The 23349-nt window shown below is 39.9% G+C and overlaps 1 protein-coding gene across 2 annotated transcripts in view; it reads left to right on the top strand.

Moving 5' to 3' along the window:
* The window catches only part of nav2a (neuron navigator 2a), a 498795-nt gene that overhangs the window by 386796 nt on the left and 88650 nt on the right, over window positions 1-23349 (top strand). For both annotated transcript variants that reach the window (XM_059976038.1, XM_059976039.1), the window contains 4 exons: window positions 2551-3006; window positions 13267-13311; window positions 17586-17746; window positions 19010-19198. In XM_059976038.1, coding sequence (XP_059832021.1) covers window positions 2551-3006; window positions 13267-13311; window positions 17586-17746; window positions 19010-19198 — 851 coding nt within the window. The remainder of the gene's footprint in view (window positions 1-2550; window positions 3007-13266; window positions 13312-17585; window positions 17747-19009; window positions 19199-23349) is intronic.

The raw sequence follows: 23349 nt of genomic DNA, 5'->3' as shown, positions 1-23349 counted from the left end.
GAACATCTCAACATTGAATAGATTAGTAATTTATTCCCAAAAATGTAGGAGAATGAGGAGAGATTGAGGGGTATAAATAGGATAAATGCAAGCAGGCTTTTTCAATTGAGGTTGGGTGAATCTTGAACTAGAGGTTATGGGTTAAGAGTTAAAAGTGAAATGTTTAAGTGGAACATGAGGGGGAACCTCTTCACTCAGGTGGTGGATGTGGGTTTGATTTCAACATTTAAGAGAAGTTTGAATAGGTACATGGATGTGAGGGGTATGAAGGGCTATGGTCCAGTTGCAGGTCAATGGGACTAGGTAGATTAATAGTTTGGCATAGACTAAATGGGCCAAAAGGCCTGTTTCTGTGCTGTAGTGTTTTATGACTAATTACGTGAGTCAAAGATTAGAAACTGGTCAGCCATACTGTTCCAATATTGTTGTTCCAACAATGATATTGTTCCTCAAATCTTCTCTGCTGCTTAAAGAGTTTGTGGCTAATTCCTGCATACCTTGCCAAGGATTTTTGTTCCATGTATTCCATCAGTAAAACAGAAAGTAGAAGTTGCCTCCTTGAAACTCTAGTTAGTTCTTGCAACTTGTATCAATAAAACAAAAGACCTGTTGCTGAAAAGGCAATTTCTGTGGATGCACAAAAGTACAACTGAACACAAGTCTACCTGGCTATCAGGAACATTGACTTATACATTCTGCAATCAAAGTTACTCTTACTGAATTATCTGCATATTTTTGTTTAGCTCTTTGTGGGAGCAGCCTATGCACAGAGTGAAAACTGAATTTCATATGTTGCATTGGCGATTAGACTTTAAGAGTACTTCATTGGTTGCAAAGCACTTTAGAATATCAGATATTCATGAAAGGACATAAGAAAGAGTTGCAGCCGTCTGTCATTCAGTCCCACAGGATTGCTCCGCATTTCAAAGTTCAAAGTAAATGTATTAGCAAAATACGTAAATGTCACCATATACAACCCTGAAATTCATTTGGTGGTATTTTTGGCAACCAGCATTCAAGAGGTTCTGCAAAGAGTTTCAAGAACTGAATTCCAAGAATTAATGTAAGGGATTGCATTGTCTTAAAGCCTGTGAAGGCTGCCCAAAAGTGGGAGCAAATATTTAACTTTGTGTAGTACTCCATTGTTAATATGTAACTTATGTAACAGAGAAAATATCCTGTTATGTACCTTTCTGCCTGACGTTTTCAGTCTTCTGATTTTACTGTGCAAATTCTTTACCTTTATACAACACTGAACAGATTCCACAACCTATGGGCTCACTTTTAAGGACTCTACAACCCGTGTTCTCGATATTTTTTGCTTTTTTTTCCTTTTTGTATTTGTACTGTTTGTTGTCTTAGGTTGCTTTCATGTATGTTTTTTTCATTGATTCTGTTGTATATCTTTATATTTACTGTGAATGCCCACAAGTAAATGAATCTCAGGGTAGTATTTGGTGACATGTAGGTACTTTGATAATAAATTTACTTTGTACTTTGAACACAAAACAAACCATTTATAACTTGATGCCAGTTTGTGGGACTGACTTACACAACATAGTTTTTACCTCAGCAGTATATCAAGTTCAAGGTCAATTATCATTTAACCATACACATGTACAGCTAAATGAAATAAGTGTTCCTCTGGCGCCAAGGTGCAAAACTCAGTACATAAAGTCACACACAGCACATTTAGTTACGTTAGCACATGGAGTCACAAAAAATAATATTAGCGCCAAGTCATGAGTAGAATGGCCTGAAGGTTGTTATCATATCTTTTTCTGTCCTTTGAAATCTGCCTGTCTCTGGGATGTACTCAGTGAATGAACCGACACACTTTGTTTTCCGTCTGTGAGGAGTCTTCCCACTCCTTATAAGACTAGACACTTCAGTTAAGGGAAACAACATTCTTGTATCTATCCTGACAAACCTTAGTACAATTTTGAATGCTTCAGGCACTATGTGAAGGCATGTTTTACACTATTTTAAAATAGAGACATCTCCTCAGGAACCAAAGACTGACATTACATAATGCTTCCTTTATTTTTTTAATAAATAATAAAGCCAGCCTTTCCATAATTGAGTTTAACCACAATCCTGAGTCAAGATTCCACATGTGATGTTCATAGAAATCGTACTGTTTGCAGCAGTCTAGGACAAAGATCTAAATGATAAAAACCTTTTTACATTTGTGGATTAATTTAACACTTGTACCATTATCTAGGTTAAGTTACCCCGATGAAAAGACCTTCACTTCATCCATCACCACTTCTTTAAAATAATAATGGATTGAGAGGATTAGGTATTATGTTCTGTCTAGACATAGGGGAAAAGGAACATGTCTCTGAAAAAAAGTCATTTAATCATTTTTAACAAAGGGCTGGTTTGGAATATGTCAAATTTTATATTGGCACTACTCAGCTGTGTCATTTGGTAAACTGATTTTTTCCACCCTCCCTGTGCCTCCAGGTGTTTGTTCCAGTGGAACAATAGAATATTGTTGTTGAAATTAAAGACACCACTTAAGTCTTTTGCGTTTTTGTTAAACAGACTGTTCGGGGTCAAGCCAAGTGCTAAGCAAGCGCCTGTCACAACATCTGAAAACATGAAGAATTCCACCATCATCTCCAATCCCCATGCCACCATGAGCCAGCAGAGCAGCCTGGATTCTCCACCGTCGTGCTTAGGCAGTGGAGGAAGCAGCCCACTCTATAACAAGACCACAGACATGATACAGTCTCCCTTAGCTTCCAGTCCAGCGTCAGTCCATTCCAACGGTGCACCTTGGGGTGCCAGTCTGACCAGTTCGTCTACCATTAGTAAGGAGGGCCCTGGTTATCAGTCGGTAAACAGCCTGCATACCAGCTGTGAGTCCATTGACGTCTCTCTCGGCAGCGGAGGTGGCCTCAGTCATCACAACTCCACTGGTTTGATCCCTTCCTCCAAAGATGACTCTCTTACTCCTTTCGTGAGGACGAACAGTGTTAAGACAACTTTGCCTGAGAGGTATGAAGTGAAGCATTGTCATGATGCAACGTTGCTCATTTATCTGCTCCTCCTTTCACCACCAATCTCTTTAATGGATATTAATTTGATTTTGCATTTGTGCCAAAGGAATGTTCTGAGGCAAAAATTTGTCTTTGGTCAATTTAAGACTTTTCCATTTAAGAGTTTTTAACCATTTAAGAGTATAAGCTGAGCATTGGAAGGAGAGCACAGCAAATTCCTATAGCACACATTTGGTACTATTTTTACTGCCTGTTATGCCACTGACATTTAGGGCAGCAATGAAGGTCCTCCATCTCTGGCAGTGTTCAGGGCTTCCTTCATCTTGTCAGTAGCTTCTTCTTGCTTTCACTGCTGTTAGTCACGCAAGTCAGGAATGCCGTCGGACACAGATGGAGAAGAACTTTTCATTGCTGTTTCCTTAACAATTTTGTTTTACCAGCCAGGGTTGCTAGCCCTAGATGAACCCTCAAATCTGGAGGACCGGTGGTTGAACCACTCTTAGTCTACCCTTTACCCTTTGGCATGTTTGGCATGGGTGACCCTACTGGGAGCCAAAGCATAAAGCCCTGACTCCAGCCAACATAGCTCTCCAGGCCATTGAGACCTCCAAACCCAATAACATGGTTGTGGTCTTCTTGGAGGTTGGTACAACTGACCATAGATAAATCAAAGGAGTTCAAAATCTCATTCTAACTTTGTTGATAGTTGGGTTTATTTTGTGCTTTTAAAATAGGTTCTAACCTTTTGTAGATAGTGATACTGTGATACTCTGGATCCTTGATAATGTCTTCCACTGAGAAAGTTAGTCATAGTCCAAACATAGTTTGGAAATAAGTGGACTGGCCAGGATTTATGACCTGTATGAATGAATTCATCTGATGATGGGAGATGTGATCATTCTTGGAGAATTTCCTGGCTGGCAAATGAGGAAAATCAATAAATACAAACTTCCTTGTGATAATTATTAATCTGTAGGTTGGAAGTCTTGGGTTGGAATTTTGTCCTATGCCAAAGATACATTGTGGGCGTCAAAGCATATTGAACTCAAATCCTGAATAAGTGAATACACCAGAGGATAAATTTCTATATGTTTCTTACACAGTGGCAGGATTTGGGAATTACAAATTCCTGAAACCATGGAATGTTTTGTGTTCCTGTCCAAGACTGGCCTACTCTTGATTAATTCTCCCCCTGTCAGTTTCTGAATGTAATTAATGCTTAGTGGTGAACTGTTCTGGTGATCACCAAGAGGATTGAATCTCCTAAACGTACCAACATTTCGCCATATGTTTCATCAGTTGTACTCCGCATCCATATGTATAAAATGTTACACTACACCCCCTCCATGACATTGCTGCCTAGAAATTCAGTCTCTGTTGGATAACACGAACACATCACAGTTCCTCTGTTAATGAAATGAAACTATTTTATAACTACTCCTCCCTCCCCCTCTCCTATTGTCCACTGTCCTCTCCTATCAGATTCCCTCTTCTCCTGAACTTGACCTTTCCTATCAACTTGGCTTTACTTATCACCTTCCAGCTAGCCTCCTTCCACTCCCCCTACCTTTTATTGCGGCGTCTTCCTTCTTCCTTTTCAAAATGGTCTTGGCCCGAAATGTCGACAGTTTATTCATTACCACAGATAACCTGCTGACTTCCTCCACCATTTTGTCTGTGTTGTTTTGGATTTCCAGCATCTGCAGACTTTCTCGTGTTTCTGCATTATAAAACGTTTAGGTTGACTTTTTAGACATGCACTTCATATGTGAACAATATGTTATCCCCCTCATGGAAGCTATCTACTAAATTCCCTCGGTAAATTTGATGGAATTGGCAACTGCTTGATTTTAGCAAAATGACGTTTTTTTGCAAGCTGCCACCAACAAATAATCAAATACCATCAAACCCTCTAATCAGATTGACAGGAGTCACTGAGCTGGGTCTGATCCTTATCTCAGCCGTTACCTGTTTGCATCTTCTGTCTGTGACCACATGAGTCTCCCAAGGGTGCTTCTGTTTTCTCCCACATCCCAAAGCCATGCTGGCAGATTAACTGGAAAATAGCCCCAGGTGTAAGTGGAAAGCCAGAAAGTTGAGGCACAGAAACAAGTTTGGGGAGGGGAATGAGACCAATGGGATTTCTCAGAGAGTTGACAGAGACTCAATGGGCCACATGGGAACAACATGCTTTAAAAAAAAAGCTTGCCTGTAATTTCCATTAGCAGACAAATTGTATTTGAGACATGCAAAAGTTAAATTCTCAACACAAGTATGAGTTCTTCAGGAAATCAGAAATCTATCATTGTTAAAAAGCACGAAGCTCTTCTTGGTGTCACTTGCTTTACTGAAGTTCTACCAGCTTCCCAATGTTTAAGTGAGCTTGCTGGTATTTCTAAGGCCATGAGCACAAAGCACCTCAGTTCACAGTGGTATCAGTTAAGCTGTCACTTTTGTATCTTTCACTTTCTACTGCTCCCACTAAAGTAGCAACCTGTACATCAAGCCATCTGTCGTGATCATAGATGCATTTCAGCCCAACCAGAAAATTATAGAGAGGGGATTATCAAGGAAAGTAAGCATTGGCCTCAGCCTCTTGCCTGCATCTCCACCACAATTTCTGACAGACTCCAAATTGCCTGTACAGTGCTATCAGGATGTAGATATCTAGCAGTATGCACCTTGTCCCATGCCTCCAGTAATTTGATTGTTCACTGCTATCTCCCTAATGCTGCCAAGTCCAGTTCTTTCCCCCTTTTTGACCCACATCACTGTGATATCAGATGCTCTGTCATTGGGACTTATGTCTTTTTCTAAGCAACAGACCTTCTCTGTGGTGTTATGATGCATATCAGAGAAGTTCTTGCACCCACATCCAAGAATTCCCTATTGCTGACACTCCTTGGTGCAGGAGACCACCGCTTCCATCGCGTGGCAATATTCTTTGAAAATTTCAGACTGATCATTACCCTTAACAAGATCCACATGTCATATTCTGTTCTCTGAATAACTTGTTTCTATATTTACTGTGTTCTTTCCCACAATAGATTTTCAATGGTTTATAGATTTATTTTTGCCGTATTCTGGATTTTGTGTTACTAGAATTTTTAAATGAATCAAACATCTAATTTTGCTATGGACGTAGATGTACTTATTCTCAGAGCTGCTAACATTTTGTATTTTTTTCTCACATCTTCCTATTCCAAGTGCTAATCTATCTTCTCTCTGTTTTTCTCTGAATTGTTCGATTTTGCCTTGTAGCTCTCTCTCTTCCCCAACTACTAGCCCCAAATTCAACAGAAATACTTTACCAAGGAAACAAGACAGGTAATGCTCGTAGTCTAAATCAGATAACTAATTCAATCAAAGGCAGTCCTGTCCTCAAGGATCATCTGGGTTTATAATTAACCTTAAATTAAAGCTTACTCTGAAAGAAGTTTTAAAATTATATTGTTTGGTGCTAAACTACTTCGATCTCAAAATTACCCACTAATGTTTTGAGTTGAGTAGTGTTTCATTTGGGCAGAAATATTTCCCAAATGGAATTCTAGTTTTTAAATAGATATTAAATTACACAATACTCGAGAAGAACTTTTCTGGGAGAATAATCCTTGTGAATTTAATTTGATCAGACCTTATTTGGTGGCACACTACATATTTTAAGTAAACTTCCAGTGTACGTGGTAAAGGTTGAAGCTAGTGCCATGTCTCTTGTTCAAGTTCCATGCAGTCCAGCCACCTGGGTTCAGTTTCCACCACCGTCTGTAAGGAGCTTGTACGTTTTCCCATGGGTGTTCCCATTTCCTCCGACTGTCTAAAGAGGTACTGGTTGGTAGGTTAATTGGTCACTGTAAATTGTCCTGTAAGCTAGGGTTGTTGGGTGGTGTGGCTCAAAGGGTCGAAAGGGTCTGTTCCACAGTGTATCTCAATAAATAAATTAATTAAATTCTTAAAAAAAGGTAATTTTCATCGTGTTTTTTTTAGATCAGAGATGGGGGTCTGGATTATCCAATGGGATTTTCACCCAGTAATTTGCATCCCCAAAACCACCTCCTCACTGTCCATTGACAAACTTGCCTAGCTTCCAACTCCACTCTTCTCGGCATTTTTTAGAACGCAGCCCTCGCCTCCGCTGATGATGTCACTGCTTTCATTTCACAGGTGATTGATGTGGAAACCCTTGGTGATATTTCTCAGCTGTGTCCTTGTTTTTGGGACGGTGTTTGAAATTATCGAGCTTTAATGATAAGCTTCTGGCAGGAAACAGGAGTTAAAAAGTATTTTTGATCTTTTTTTGAGAATTCCAGCTTGCTTCTGTCTTAAGTATTTGCCCACTCATTCACCTTGTTGTCCCAACTCCTTTCAGCCTTACCTTGGTGGAGTTGCCTTGTTGAATGCTGTGATCTGTAGGCCAGTGGACTTTACATCCCAGTAATGCAGTTAAGGACCAGGAAACACCTCGTTGGATGATGACTGGCTATATAGTCAATCCATTTCCAACCCAGCTGTTGGGCTTCCTTCTAAATGAAGCCAAACCGTGTAGGTGCTACTTGATAGGTAGTTTCATAGAGTCCACGGTAAACTCAGTCATCCTCATCCTTACCCCTGGCTATTATTGAGAACACACTCACCTGTTTATCCACATAATAGAACACTCAAAGACAAAACTGACTGTGGCTAAATATTTTAATTCTGATTCCCATTCCCATTCTGATATGTCTGTCCATGATCTCCTCTTGTGCTATGATGAGGCCACCCTCAGGGTGGAAGAATAACACCTTATATTACGTCCAGGTAGCCTCCAACCTGATGGCATGAATATCAATTTCTCTTTCCAGTAAAAAGTTTCCCCTCCCCCTTCCCTGTTTTGCACTCTGGCCTCTTACCGCTTCTCACCTGTCTATCACCTCCTCCTAGATCCCCTCTTCCTTCCCATTTCTCCCCATACCACCCCCAAACTAGTAGACTTAGAAATTAACAAGACCCTCAGGGTGGAGGAGTTCCTGTTCCGATACGTGCCAAGGTGAAGCCACCCTCAGGGTGGAGGAACAATGCCTTGTATACCATCTGGGTAATCTCCAACCTGATGGCATGAACATAATCTCTCCTTCCAGTAAAAAAAATGCCCTCTCCCTCCTCTTCTTCTATTCCCCCACTCTGGCCTCTTACCTCTTCTCACCTGCTTATCACCTCTACCTGGGCCCCCTCCTCCTTCCCTTTCTCCTATGGTCCACTCTCCTCTCCAACCCTTTAGTTTTCCCACCCACCTGGCTGCACCTATCACCTTCTAGCTATCCTTCTTCCCATCTCCCACCATTTTATTTTGTCACCTTCCTTCTTCCTTTCCAGACCTGAAGAACGGTCTCGACCCAAAACATTGACTGTTTATTTTCATTGATGCTTGAGTGAGTGAGTGAGTGAGTGAGTGTGTGTGTGTGCGTGCGTGCGTGCGTGCGTGCGTGCGTGTGTGTGTTGGATTTCCAGCACCTGCAGAATTTTTGCATTTAAGACCTGAGTGTTACTGAGGTACGATATAGAAAGTGTTATAAATCAGGAAAGAGAACAAAGTAAGTGTAGATTAAATGAAATAACTGGGCTATGTTGGGAGAGTAAGGTAACTTCATGTCCTTCATTTGAAATGTGCCTTGAATTACTCATCAAATAATCAATTTTCTGACCTTTTAAAGTTGACATTGGTATATAAGAAAATCTAAAAATAAAATTGGCATGTTCCTCACAATGCTTCCCATTAATCATGAGTAATCTCAGGTGATCCTTGATACATGGGACAATTGCTTAATATCATGTCACAGTGTTATGCTAGTGATAAATACAAATATGTATTTAATTACTGGACTTAACTTCCAAGGAAATTTTCTGCTTCACAGGCAAAATTAGTGTTGAAGCTATCGGGTTGTCCTGTGGACAAGCTGAAGTTTAGGGCCAGTATGCACTGAGGATTCTGTACATTGGAAGCATAACTGATTTTCAAGTCTGAATGAGTATGCTACAGCTGTCACTGACTTCATTAAAACCTGTGTGGATGAGTGCCTGCCTACGAGAACTTACCAGACATACCAAAGTCAAAAGCCGTGTATGAACCAGGAGTTTGTAGTCTGCTGAGGGCTAGATCTGTGGCATTCTAGTCTGGCAACCCCAAGAAAACCAGGTATGACTTGTGGATGACTATTTCAAGAGCTGAGGAACAATTCCAAGCAAGGTAACATCAGATGCACATCAACCCTGGCAGGGTTTGCATGCCATTACTTCCTACAAAGCGAAACCCAACATCATGAATGGCAGTGATGTTTCACTCCCAGATAAGCTCAACAACTTTTCATGCCCGCTTTGAAAAGGAGAATCTGTGCAAATCCCTGCTGCACCTGGTGATCTTGTGATGTCAGTCTCAGAGGCTGAAGTCGGGCAGTATTTCAAGAGGGTGAACTCTCGCAGGGTTTTCAAAGACATTTTCAATCTCTGATTGCTACAGTCAGAAGTGCCTACCTGTTTCAAAAAGGAAACAATTATACTAGTGCCCAAGAAGAGCTTAAGGCTTAATGATGATCATCCAATGCACTCATGTCAATGGTGATGAAGTGCTTTGAGAGGTTGGCTATAGCTAGAGCCAACTCCTGCTCAGCAAGGATGTGGACCCTCTGCAATTTGCCTATCGCCACAATAGGCCTACAACAGATACAACCTCATTGGCTCTCTGCTGCCTTGGATCACATAGACAATACAAGTACCTATGCCAGGGTACTTCTTATTGACTACAGCTCAGTGTTTAACACCATCATTCCAACAGTTCTAACCGAAAAGCTCCAGAATGGGGGCCTCTGTACCTCCCTCTGCAACTGGATTGGAAGTAACATCTCCTCGCTAACAATTAGCACTGCCACACCTCAGGGATCTGTACTTAGCCCACTGCCCTACTGTCTCTTCATCCATGACTGTGTGGCTAGCCACAGCTCAAATGTCATCGATCAATTTGCTGACGATACAACCATCGTTTGTAAAATCTCAGATACTGACGAGAGGGCGTACAGAAGTGAGATACACAAGCTAGTTGTGTGGTGTTACAGAAAAACTTTCCACTGAACCAAAGAACTGTAAGAACTTGTAGGACGGAAGAACTGATTAATGACCTCAGAAAGGATAAGATGAGGGAACACCCACCAGGCCTCATAGAGAGATCAGAAGTGGAGAGAGTGAGCAATTTCAAGTTCCTGGGTGTAAATGTATCTAAGGACCTAACCTGGACCCAATGTATCAATGCAGCTGTTAAGAAAGCAAGACAGCAGCTATATTTCCTTAGGAGTTTGAGGAGATTTGTTATGTCACCAAAGACACTTGCAAATTTCTACCAATGTTCCATTCTAACTGGCTGCATCACCATCTGGTATGGCTGGCTACTGAGCAGGATTGAAGTACCGGTAAGTTGCAGAGAGTCATAAAATTAGTCAGCTCCATAGTGTCCAGGACATCTCCAAGGAGAGAGCTACCTTAAAAAGGCGACGTCCTCACCCAGGATATGCCTTCTTCTCATTGCTACAATCAGGCAGGTGGTACAAAAGCCTGAAGGCACACACTCAGGAATAGATTCTTCTCCTCTACCATCCAATGTCTGAATGGACATTGAACCCCTGAACGCTACCTCACTAATTTTATTTTGCACTACTTTTATAATTTAATAAATACATACTTACTGTAATTCACAGTTTTGTTACTCTATTGTTATGTATTACATTGTACTGATGCCACAAATTTATACTGGTGATATTAAACCTGATTCTGATAATTCTTGAACAGAAAACTTGCCCAAGAATTAAGCGTTGATTCTTAGCACTATATAGTTTGCTTCTATGTGTAATCCTCTCGAAGAGTTAATGGGATGAATTTCAGAGGCCAGTTACATTGCACTCTCTCTGCTATGTGGAATGACTTGCGCTATAAGCAAGAAATATATCGCAAGGATTGTTCGGCAACATTGTCTTAAGGCAAAATACTTCTATTTCTTTACTTAAATCTTCTGGAATTAGTTTCCTCCATCTCTTTCATTGTCACCAAACATGCCAACAATATTCGTTCAAAATGGCGACATGCTCATGTCTCCATTCTTTGCTTTTATTCTTTGGTTATTGATTTATTTTCTTCCCCTCTGCTCCTCCAATTTCATGTTTCCTTTCAATGGTTACCGCTAATGGACTTCAGGGGCAACAGTACAGTATACAAAATTATGAGGGGTATAGATAGGGTAAATGCAAGCAGGCTTTTTCCACCGAGGTCATATTTAAGGGTGAAAGGTGAAAAGTTTCAAGGGACCTTAAAAGGAAACTTCATCACTCAGATGGTCGTGAGAGAGTGGAACGGCTGCCAGCACAAGTGGTTCACGCGAGATCAATTTCAATGTTTCAGTTGAGTTTGGATAGGCATATGGATGGTAGCGGAATGGAAGGCTATAGTCCCAATGCAAGCTGATGCGAATGCGCAACTCGAATGTTTTCGGCATGGGCTAGTTGGGCTGTAGGGCATCTTCTGTGCTGTACTTTTCTATGACTCTAGGACAAGTGAGCGATATAACGACAACTACTGTTACACCCTCATCTTTGTGATAGTGACTGTTTCTAAATTCCATTTACTATTGTTGACTTATTGGCCAAGTTTGTCACAGAATTTGGCTGATACTTCAAAGATAAAAGGTAAGCTTTGCACAGTGCATTTAGCTAACAACAGCTTAGAAGTCCTGAAATAATCCCCTTCTTCCCGCAGCCTTTAGGAAATTATTTTCTGTTAATTTGAAAGTCCTGAGGATCCTTTTTAGTGTCATTGTTACCATATCCATTGTTTGAGCAGATGGGTAAACCAGTAGAGCTGTAGGCATTTTTATTCACATGATGCCACGTGCAAGGTGTAATTATATTGACCTTCACATTTTAATAGACAATGCATTCCAGTGTAATTGGACAGGAAAGTTACTTATGCTAAGTACATTTTCAATGGTATTCCTTTATAGTTTGCTATTTTAGAGCACTCTTACCTCCCTGACTTACATCATTGTGACATTTGAACATTCAGGTAGTAAAACATAAGTAAGCAGGTTGCTTCTTTTCGTCATAATTGTTCAAGTATAATTGCATTTAATTCAGAAGAGGGTACCTCCATTTCGCCACTACTTGAAATACTTAGGATTGGATGATTGACTGAAAAGTGGTATTCTTCGAGCTTAACTTTTAAATCGTCTGAATTATGTATGCATAGAACAGCACTAACATTCTCCTGTGCAATATTGTTCTGCCAGTGGCCTGCCAATATTTATTAGTGTCATTTCTACAGTGCCAAAGTAAGAATATGGTTTCCTCTGTATGGCTAATGTTACTGGTGGCTTGCTTGAGTCATAGTGAGGTCAATTGATCGCTTATGCTTGAAACATTTCAAAGCCCAAACTGCTCCAGGCATAAAATCGATAAAAATAAAAGTATTTGTTTGGTTTTGGATAGTTCTGTGCAGATGTTGGTAGGTAGATCTTTGGAAATAAAGTCATTGTTTCCTCAGTACAGTCAGATGGGACTCTTCAGGTACAGGAGTTTTCCTAAACCCCTTGAATGATGGAAAAGAAGTCATTAGAAAAGAATTCGGATCTTTATTACTTCTTGATCGAAACTATACATTTCTATTCCTTTAACCACAGAAGTGACCCAGTATTGAAGTTCGCATTGATCTGTTATTACTTTGAAAGTGTTAATTTGATTAAATAAATGCTAACTACGTGTTGTTCATGTATTTACTTTGTCATGAAGTGATAAATTTTACTGCAAAAGACTGTATGTGAAATGGATTATCTCGGTTTCTGGCACCAGGAAACAAGCGTGCTGATGTTTATGAGAGTATCTGTTATTTACATTTTATTAGTAACTATTGAAAATATTTTTTAAGTATTTAATTGTTAATCAGGAAAACATTTAGGTTGTTTTTCTCTCTTAAGAGCTCTAAAGATGATTTTTTTTGTGACTAATGACCAGTTGAGAATATGATCCTTGTACCTGGTATACCACAGATTTAGCATTAATGGATTTGAAGATCATATGTATATTTAAAATTATAACCTTCAAACTACCATTTTGTTTTCTCAATCTGATTGATGAATAAGTTATTGTACTGTTTATGTCCAAGAGGTTATGAAATTTCTACTCTTTTATTTTAAGTCATTCAACAACTTAACCTCCTATTTGGACTTAGCTTTCTTCTCACTTTCCTACAGTGATCCACAGCTTAATAGGAATACCTTGCCTAAGAAAGGATTCAGGTATTGATAATTCCCTCATGAATAATCGCTTCTGTGGCTCTGGCACCAAGCACTTTGTTTTTGTGGCTGTTGGTGTGGGTGGCATATATCCATTTTTGTGAGCTTCCACAATATCTTCATTTTGCTATTTTGCTTCGTGCAATCACGCAGGCTGGATTATGGAATGTTTTAAGCGGCTGCAGTTTTTAGCTTAGCTCAATGTTTGTTTTGTGAGCATGACTCTAAAGTGCTTTTACAAAAGTGGATGGAGGTGGCTTGGCTGAGGCCTGTTTGCTTGTATTGCTTTCGCACCTTAATTAACTCTTTAAGTTAATCAAATTCTTTCCAGTGCAGTGAAAACTAGGGAGACGACATCAGTGGAACAATGGTCCTACTTTTGGAGTATTCAACCAGACTTATTTTTCTGGAGAACTGATTTGTAGTTGACCATCATTACATCAAAGAACCAAATGTCTGGTGCATGGCACATTAAAAAAATACAGCAAAGGGTTTAGTTTTAATTTACCCTTTACCCCCAAGCCCCACCATTACTTTGAAAGTAGTGGTTTTGCAGGAACACTTTCATTGACGTCGATCCATTGTACAATTTTCAGGAAATCAGAATTCAGATTCTTTGTTTGAACTTTGGTCTCCTGACTCACAATGGTTCACATCCTTAAGCAGGCAAAAAAACCCACATTCTGACAACTGCAAGAATCTGCCCAGAAATAATCTTAAAGCAAGTTTTCAATATGATAATGTGTTTCTGTTTTAAATCTTTGTATTTTATAGAAGAGAAGGAAATCCTTGGGGTTATCACATTCCTACCAATTCTGAAACCTGCCCAAGTTAGTCAGATGCCCAAGCTTTTATTTCTGCCCCCCCCCCCCCCCGAAACCCAGCAAATGATTTTGTTCAAATACACCTGATTTTGAGAGACAAAGTGGAAGTCCCAGTAGGTATTACGTTTCAGGAGATGGTTAAGTTTCAGAGATGTGAGTTCAAATCCACCCATGAAAATTAATGGATATAAATTCTCTTTCAAGAGTTGGTGTTGAACATATCATTAAAATCAATCCAGTTCAGTAGGAAATCCATCATTTCTACCTGACCATAGACGTATAGCCATATGGTTGACCCTTAGTTTTTTAAGCAAGCTACTTTCACCCAGAGGAAGCTCTAGACTGAAATATCTAAATCCTGTGAGCAAATACGTTTAAAATATGTGAACCTCTTTCATTAGTTTCTCTTCTGAATTTCTAGTTCCTTCCTTCCTGAAAATATTGCTAGTTGCTGTCACATGGATAGTACTGATCAAAATGTCACTTTCCCCCCCTGTATTTGGGCTGTCCAACATTTCAAGCTATACAAAAATCTAAACTTCATTCAGATATTAAACACAAGCATGGTTCACAGGGTTTGGGTCAGAATGTATAATAGTGGTATAGAGGGAGGAGAATGAGAGTTACTGTCTCCATAGCAGCAGAATTGATTAGAATTTTTATTTTATATTTCCCCAGAACTTAACCTCATCATTATTTCAACAACAAAATTTGATCTAAAAATGCTTTTTAAAATGGCAAAAATCAGTTCACAGTATTAACTGCACTGCGTGTGATGAAATTACTTTGGTCTGCAGCATGTCAATAATCTTTCACTTAGAATTAAGTTCTTCAGTCCAACAAATCTATTTTAGGCGACTCAGCTGAAAGATTGTTTAACTTGTGCATGGGGGGGGGGGCACTGGAGCACATCAGACTGTGCTCTGATCTTTATGGCTCTGCTGATTTGAAGATGCATGTTGCATGTGCCAAAATCTGAAACAATTTTGTCTATAATGAATTATTTTATGTTTGTTGGAATGTTGAGTTTGTTTGAACTTACAGTTGGAAAGTAAATATATTGTGGTAAAACAGCCCAGGATTTATTTTTACCAGTCACAAAGCTAAGTGACCAGAAGCCTGGTGAAATGAGTAGGTTTAAAAGTTTCTTAAGAAGTGTTGGAGCAGTGGAGCAGTTTAAAGGCGGAGCCCAAGTACAACTTTTCTCAGCAACCACTGGCATAGTTCATCATCAGTGAAGTGCACAAAGCTAGATTTTACAAGAATCACTGAAAATAAGCCGCTTTTCTGTCTTGCCCAGGGTGACCTTCACAAAATTACCCATGTTTGCAATGTTATTTGTTTTTTAAAATTTTTATTTAGTGATACAGCACAGTAACAGGCCCTTCTGTCCCAATTACACCCATTTGAACAATTAATCTGCTAACCCATATGTCTTTGGAATGTAGGAGGAAACTGGATCATCTGGAAGAAACCCACGTGGTCACGGGGATAATGTACAAACTCCTTACTGACAACGGTGGGAATTGAACCCGTGTCATTGGTGCTATTATAGTGTTACCTTAACTGCAACACTACCATGCCACCCATTCTTGTTCTACTTCCAACCACCCCAGTTCCCAATTGCCTGCCATTAGCAAAATGAGCTTTGTGTGCTAAAATCCCAGTATTTCCACCAAACCATCGTTCTATTCAAATCATACGCTCTTTGCTTTTCTTCAAAGTGCTGAAACAGAATACACAGTGAGCTTTCTCCAAGAAAGAAAGTTTGCATTTATGCAACACCCTTCACGAGCTTTGGAACATCCCAAAACCAATGAAGAGCTTCGTGAATTAGAATTGGTATTTTAATGCTGGCACTGGACAAATTTGTACATCACCTGCTCCCAGTCTGCTATAGTTGTACAGACACACACATGGACCAATTCCTCTGGTCTTCATAGGATATCTTGCATCCAACTTGTGAAGGCAGAAGGGATTTTATCCAAATGACAATATTAGCCTGTCGGAAGCGTAAATCAGCTCAATAAGTCCTTTATAAGCATCTCAGAATACACCTTGATGCTTGACTTTCTTTATAGCAGATAGTAAATAAAAGCTCTAATACTTTTTAGCATCTCACTGACTTTACTCTTGTTACACATGGAATTAGAAATGTGTTGAAATTTCTTCTTAAGTTTGGCTAAGAACTTGTTTATTGCTAAGTCTTTTGGGAGACTGAATTAAAAGGAAGTCAGCTATTGAATTGACTTTTTTTCTTACATTCTTCACATACATGAGTAAAAATCTTCACATTACATCTCCATCTAAATGTGCAATGTGCAATCACAGTAATTTATAATAATTTATAACAAATGGAACAGTCAATGTAATATAGAGTACACACAAATCAGCGTAAGTTCATCAGTCTGATGGCCTGGTGGAAGAAGCCGTCCCAGAGCTTGTTGGTCCTGGCTTTTATGCTGCAGTACAGCTTCCTGGATGATGTATCCATGGACATTTAACAAACACATTTTTTTTTAGCTGGAGATACACCAATCAAATGACATAGATTCAGCTAACTAATTGATGTTTTTAGACTAACTTGCACCTTTTCTATTCATTTGCGCTATTTCTGACAACGTTGTCATTTACAGCTGCATTGTTAATCTTAATGAGCTGAAATGCAGAAGAGAGCAACTTGGCCCACTGCATGTGTACAAACCTTGGTAGAACAATCTAACCCTAACTAATCCTTCCACGCTGGTCTCATTTTCTGTCTCTTTATTTCTCCCTCAGCTTGATTAGAAAAGAAGTTCTGAAGCGGTGTCAGTGAAGTAAACCTATTTTGCACCATATGGCAAATTGCCCTTCTAATTGTTACTGAGAGAGAGATAATTAATTGTGCTGAGAAAATGGGCCAGAATTTCCTGAAGCACCTAATTTGGCAATGAAGCTGTAATTTGGTCTGTTGTCCTTCCTGATTCTCCATTGGCGTTTTTTTGCATGGAATTGCAGGAGAGTCCAAATGGGCACAGTAATGCATGCCAAAGTGGGTTTAGCCAAAGACTAACATGCTAATCCCATTACACCCATGGCTGCACAGCTCTAACTGTGTAATAATATTTCACTGGGTTACCACGCTGCCCTAACATGGGTGTTTATCCATATTATGTACTAGTGAAGAAACTATTGAAGAGAGCCAGAAGATAAAAGTTCCACCAATCTGATCAAACTTTTGGCGTGAGGTCTTTCCTCCTTTTTGTAAATTACAAATGTAACAATGTGAGAGATTTTTCTAGGAGTTGCATAACAATGACAAGTTATTTGTAAAGAGCTGTACTACATGTGATGTTGCCTATAATTATACTTTTCTACAAAGTGTGTGCTAACAATAGGAAACCCACAGGGGTATATTAGCTCCTGCCTTAGTCCTAATGCGGGATTTTATGCTGATGGTTGATGTTTCCATAGGTATACTCCTTCATCTCAACCACGAGGTAATGACGAAACTAAAGAGTGGCTGCGTTCGCACTCTGCAGGGGGACTGCAGGATAACAGCAACAATTCACCATTTTCTCCAGGATGTAGTATCACCTCACCCTCTGGAACAAGGTTTAACTTTTCCCAACTAGGTAAGTAAGAGTTTCAATGGAAATATAGACTAACATCTCTTACCACATTTACCATAATCCTTTGGTCTGCGAGGATTTCAATAACTTAATGCTGGATTTATGAGATGCTGAATGTCTGGAAAAGAAAATGCCTGATGCTTGAATAGGAAGAATTGACAAGAAAGTTGGCTCTTGCATATTTTCCTGAGGCATTTAAATCACTGGAATTTAGCAGATTAAAGGGTGTTGTTGAGAATGAAGTGGATTAAATGGTTCACAAAACAGTAAAAATGAAGTCACAGAGAAATGCAGAGCAGAAACAGACCATTTGGCCCACTGAGTCTCTGCTAACTGTCAACTGCCTATTTCATCTAATTATACATTGATCCCATTCTTGCTCTACTTTATCAATAGACCCCAGATATTACCACTCACTACACACCAGGGGCAATTAACCTACCAGTCCGCAAGTCTTTGCAAGAGGAAACCAGAGCACCCACTCAGCCCCAGGGAGAATCTGCAAACTCCACATAAACAGCCAGAAGTCAGGTTTGAACCCAGGTCTGTCGCTCTGAGGCATTAGCGCTACTTGTGCCACTATACTGCCCTCTATGGCCTCAAAGTGCCAGAGATCAGGGATCAAAGTAAATTTATTCTCACAAGTATGTATACAGTATGTCACCTTTTCTTACAAGCATTCTGAGTACAACAGGGAACTACAATAGAAAAACTACCCACAAACAAAGACAAACAACCAATGTGTAAAAGAAAATAAACTACGCAAATAAATAAACAACGTTGAGAACATGAATTGTAGAGCCCTTGAAAGTATGTCCATATTTGTGGAGTCAGTTCTGAGTTGAGGTGAATGAAATTATCTTCGCTGGTTCAGGAGCCAGATGGTTGAAGTATAATAACTGTTCTTGAATATGGTGGTGTGATCCCTAAGGCTTCTCTTCCTCCTTCCCAATGGCAGCAGCAAGAAGAAAGCATGGCCCCCACTGTGTGTGGACTTCGCACATTCTCCCTGGAACTATGTGGGCGTCCACAGGGTGTAGTGGTTTCCTTGTGATGAACGAAAGAGCAGTGTGAGGAAACAGAAGCCAGGATGTTGAGGCTCATGATATATCCATTTTAAACAAACCTCAAAATTAAAACAGTAATTCCAGTGGGATATATTCCATACTCATTGCATATTTTTGAGAGGAGACTTTACATAATGGAGTACAGGGTTAATGTTTTTACTGTTGGTCAGTGTCATAAGTAGACTTTTCTTATCAACAGCAAGTCCAACCACTGCCGCCCAAATGAGCCTCTCCAACCCCAGCATGCTACGATGTCACAGCGTATCCAATCAGGATGGGTCACATGATCCGTACAGCGATTCCAGATTTCGGAACAGTTCCATGTCATTGGATGAGAAGCACAGGACAATGAGCCGCTCTGGATCATTCCGGGATGGATTCGAGGAAGGTTAGCAACTATGGCAATGTATTTTATACTAAGGAAAGCTAGCGTTTCAGAACAATGGATGTCTTTATCAGTGAGTACGGTCAGTGAAAGCGTTTTTTTGGAATAGCAAATTCAAGGTAAATTTATTATCGAAGTACGTACAGGTAACCATATACGACCTGGAGACCCATTTTCTTGCAGGCTTGCACAGGAAAATAAAGAATTGCAATATAATTTATGACGAACTAAAAATACACAAACAACCAATGTGTAAAAGAAGATAACTTGTGAAAATTTGAAAAAGTTGGATAGATCAATAAACAAACAAACTGATAACGAGTTGCAGAGTCCTTGAAGTGAGTCTGTAAGTTGTAGAATTAGTTCAGCGTTGTGAGTGAGGGTTTCCACACTAGTTCAGAACCTGCTGATTGAAGCATAATAACTGTTCTTTAATGTGGTGGTGTACATTGATATTCATTTCAAATTCAGTTCATCACTTTAAGTGTAATAAATAGTGAATATTTAGGCCAGCAAAAAAGAAACAACTGCAGGATGTTTTAAAGACCTACCTTCTGTAGACTTTTGACCTGTGAAAACATTGCAAGTACCCTGACATACCTCACTGAAAGATTTATGTATGTGAAGTCATGCTGTCCTCAGGCTGGGGCTTCGAAGTCCTGTCTGAACAACTGGATTGGTAGGAGCCAGAAATGACCTGGGGCAGGTACCCTGGCTTTCTTTACTAACACGATGGAGAGCTAGGGAAATTCTGAGTTGGTAAAGTTCTATTTGAATTTCTCAGTATTTTACTTTCTTCCTTTTTCTATATTTTGCAGCCTGGGGAAAAATACACACACAGAACAACGAATACTTTTTCGGGTCTTAAATTCCTTTTATCTATTTTAGAAGTTTCATTGCAGAAAGAGGGTATCAAAATGAAAATGACGAAATAAATTTTTAAAGAAGTTCCCACTATTACAATCTCAGCTTAACTTCAGACCACTCCCTTTTTACGTATGCAGTATGAAAATAACTAAAACAAAGTATACAGAACCAATATGATAGTGGCAATTATTTGACACACACATGCTTAACTTTCAAACACATATGGACTAGATCTTGAAATGAGTTCTTTTTGATCATGCTAGTAGGCTGATTAAGGAGCTTCACAATCACGCTATTCGATCAATTTTACTTGCAAATATCTTTCCTCACCATGCCTTTCTAGAACATGGTAACTCTTTGTTCTGCTCCATCAATGCAAAATGACATAATTGTTTTCTCTTAAAGGCACAGGCAGCTATTTAGCATTACCAATGGAGATACATCAGTGCACTTTAACAATTCAACGGTCACCTGGTTGCATATATATAACATGAAAGTATCGATTGCAGATTCTTCTTACATAGGTGATCATGGTCTCATGACCATGATTGCTCTTGGCAAATTTTTCTGCAGAAGTAATTAGCCATTGCCGCCTTCTGGGCGGTGTTTTTACAAGGCGAGTGATCTAAGCCATTATCAATACTCTTCAGAGACTGTCTGTCTGGTGTTAGTGGGCACAGAACCAGCACTTGTGATATGGACCAGCTGCTCATACGACCATCCACCACCTGCATCCTTGGCTTCACATGACCCTGATCGGGGGCCAAGCAGGTGCTACACCTTTCCCTAGGGTGATCTGTGGACTAGTACAGGAACGGAGTGCCTTGCACTTCCTTTGATAGAGACGCATTTCCATCCTGCCACCCAAAAAGCTCTTAATAAGACATGATATACCTCCTGAATTATCCTTGGGAGAAAACTGACAATCTGATGCCTTATTCTACCGCAGCTTGTTTTGTGAAGACATTGTTGTACTTTTGGACAGGGAGTGTGAGGATCTTTACCCGGTGATGAAAACGTCAGCTACGCCTGAGAGCCCAGAGTGAAAATGATAGGGCAATGCCCAGTGTGTCATCCACATTATGACTGGAAAATGGGATCAGGATAGTCAGTGGCTAGAATTTTATTTGGACCACTGTGCCTCAGGTATGGGTCTCAGGAGTCTAGGTCTGAGAGATGGATGAGGACTGGAGAGTTGATTGCCATTGAAAGGAGCCTGACCATGCGTGATGGAGAGGAGTTGTCAACATTTCAGGTCAAAACCCTGCATCATAGTGTATTGGTTTCTACTTGAAGTATCAAGCATTCTTTTGACCTTAAAGCTGCTGCTCAACCTGTTGAGTTCACTTTCCAACATGTTGAGACTCTTGTGTCTCCAGCCATGATGGATGGTTGGTGGGAGAAATCTTGGTGTGTGGATGGCTGTTTGAACCTGCGAAACAGGTCGATCATGGGTTCTAGGATGAGATCAAGTAAAGTGGTTGGGGTTAGTGAAAGTCCGGAGGGTGGCACAAGGGAATGGTGTCATCCTGTACGTCGGAAAGCATGCATGACTCATGCCTGAAGGTGTGGTGGATTTTCTAATGCGTAAGATAACAATCGGAAATGCTTGTTACTATACGTTGTCACAGAGTCATACAAAACGTAAAACACAGAAACTGGCGCTTCAGCCCATCTGGTCCATGCTGAACCATTTAAACTGTCTACTTTCATCAACCTGCACCAGGATCATAGCCTTCCATGAACCTACCATCCACGTACCATCCAAACTTTACTTAAATGTTGAAATTGAGCTTTCATGCACCACTGGCACTAGCAGCTTGTCCCATACTCTCACAACCCTCTGAATAAAGAAGTTTCCCTCATGTTCCCATTAATCTTTTCACCTTTCACCCTTAACCCATGATCTCTGATTGTAGTTCCACCCAACCTCAGTAGACAATGCCTGCTAGTGTTTACCCTATCTATACCTCTGTATATCTCTTATCAAATCTTCCCTCAACCTTCTATGTTCCAAGGAATAATGTCCTAACCTATTCAGTCTTTCTTTAGAACTCAGGTCATCCAGTCCTGGCAACATCCTTGTAATTGTTTTCTGTACTCTTTCAACCTTACTTACACCTTTCCTGTAGGTAGGTGACCAAAATTACACACAATACTCCAAGTTAGGTCTCACCAATGTCTTATACAACTTCAGCATAACATCCTGTACTCAGTACTTTGATTTATGAAGGCCAATGTGCCAAAGGTTTTCCTTACGACCCTATCTACCTGTGATGTCACTTTCAACGAATTATGGACCTGTATTCCCAGTTCCCTTTCTTCTGCAGCACACCTCAGTGCCCTACTGTTCATTCTGTAGGACCTACCCTTGTTGGTCTACCAAAGTGCAAAATCTCACTCTTGTCTGCGTTAAATTCCATTGGCTATTTTTCAGACCATTTTTCCAGCAGGCCCAGATCCTGCTGCAAGCTCAGAGAGTATTCCTCGCTGTCCACTACACCTCCAATCTTGATATCATTTGCAAATTTGCTATTCCACATTGCCATCCAGATCACTGATGTAGATGACAGACAACAATAGACCCAGCACCGAGCACACCACTAGTGACAGACCTCCAGTAAAAGAGGCAACTATCTACTACCACTCTTTGGCTTCTCCCATAAAGCCAATGTCTCATCCACTTCACTGCCTTCTGGAAGAAAATAATTTTTCAGCTGTATAATGGTTGAAAAACTGAAATAAAATTTAATAAATATTTGTCAAAGCATACAATGAAATACTAAGAAGTAGGTTCTGTCTTGGAATTGAATTTCCAGGCAAGTTTTAATTTGACATTTTGACCAACTATTCCTTCTCATTAAACAATTAATTTACAGCTTTTAAAGGTAAACTCATTTTACAAAATTACAACACTGACATTACAGTGCTTCGCCAGTGATTTTGAGCAACCTTCTGATGAAGCAGTGTGCGGTCTCATTGAAGATTCTCCTTTTGACTAACTTCCTGCAATCATTCCCCAAATGAGCAATGGTGGCTCAGTAATGTTCTCACAGTGTCCACAGGCTGAATAATTCAGGTATTATTGCTGCCAGTTGTAGTTGAACTTCAAACGTTAGAAGCTTAAACACTGTCAGGGCTTTGCACATTTCCTGCGTTAATTTAAAATTCCAAATTGCAATGTCTTCAATGTTGCGGTTTGCAGAACATCATTGTTTGATGGCTTGGCACTTTTGTCACTTCTAGTACATGGTGTCTGCCAATTTCTTTCAAGTTCTCATTAGGGA

Source organism: Hypanus sabinus, chromosome 7, assembly GCF_030144855.1.
Source record: "Hypanus sabinus isolate sHypSab1 chromosome 7, sHypSab1.hap1, whole genome shotgun sequence".
NCBI classification, from domain to species: Eukaryota; Metazoa; Chordata; class Chondrichthyes; order Myliobatiformes; family Dasyatidae; genus Hypanus; species Hypanus sabinus.
This window is presented reverse-complemented; position numbering and strand designations above follow the sequence as displayed.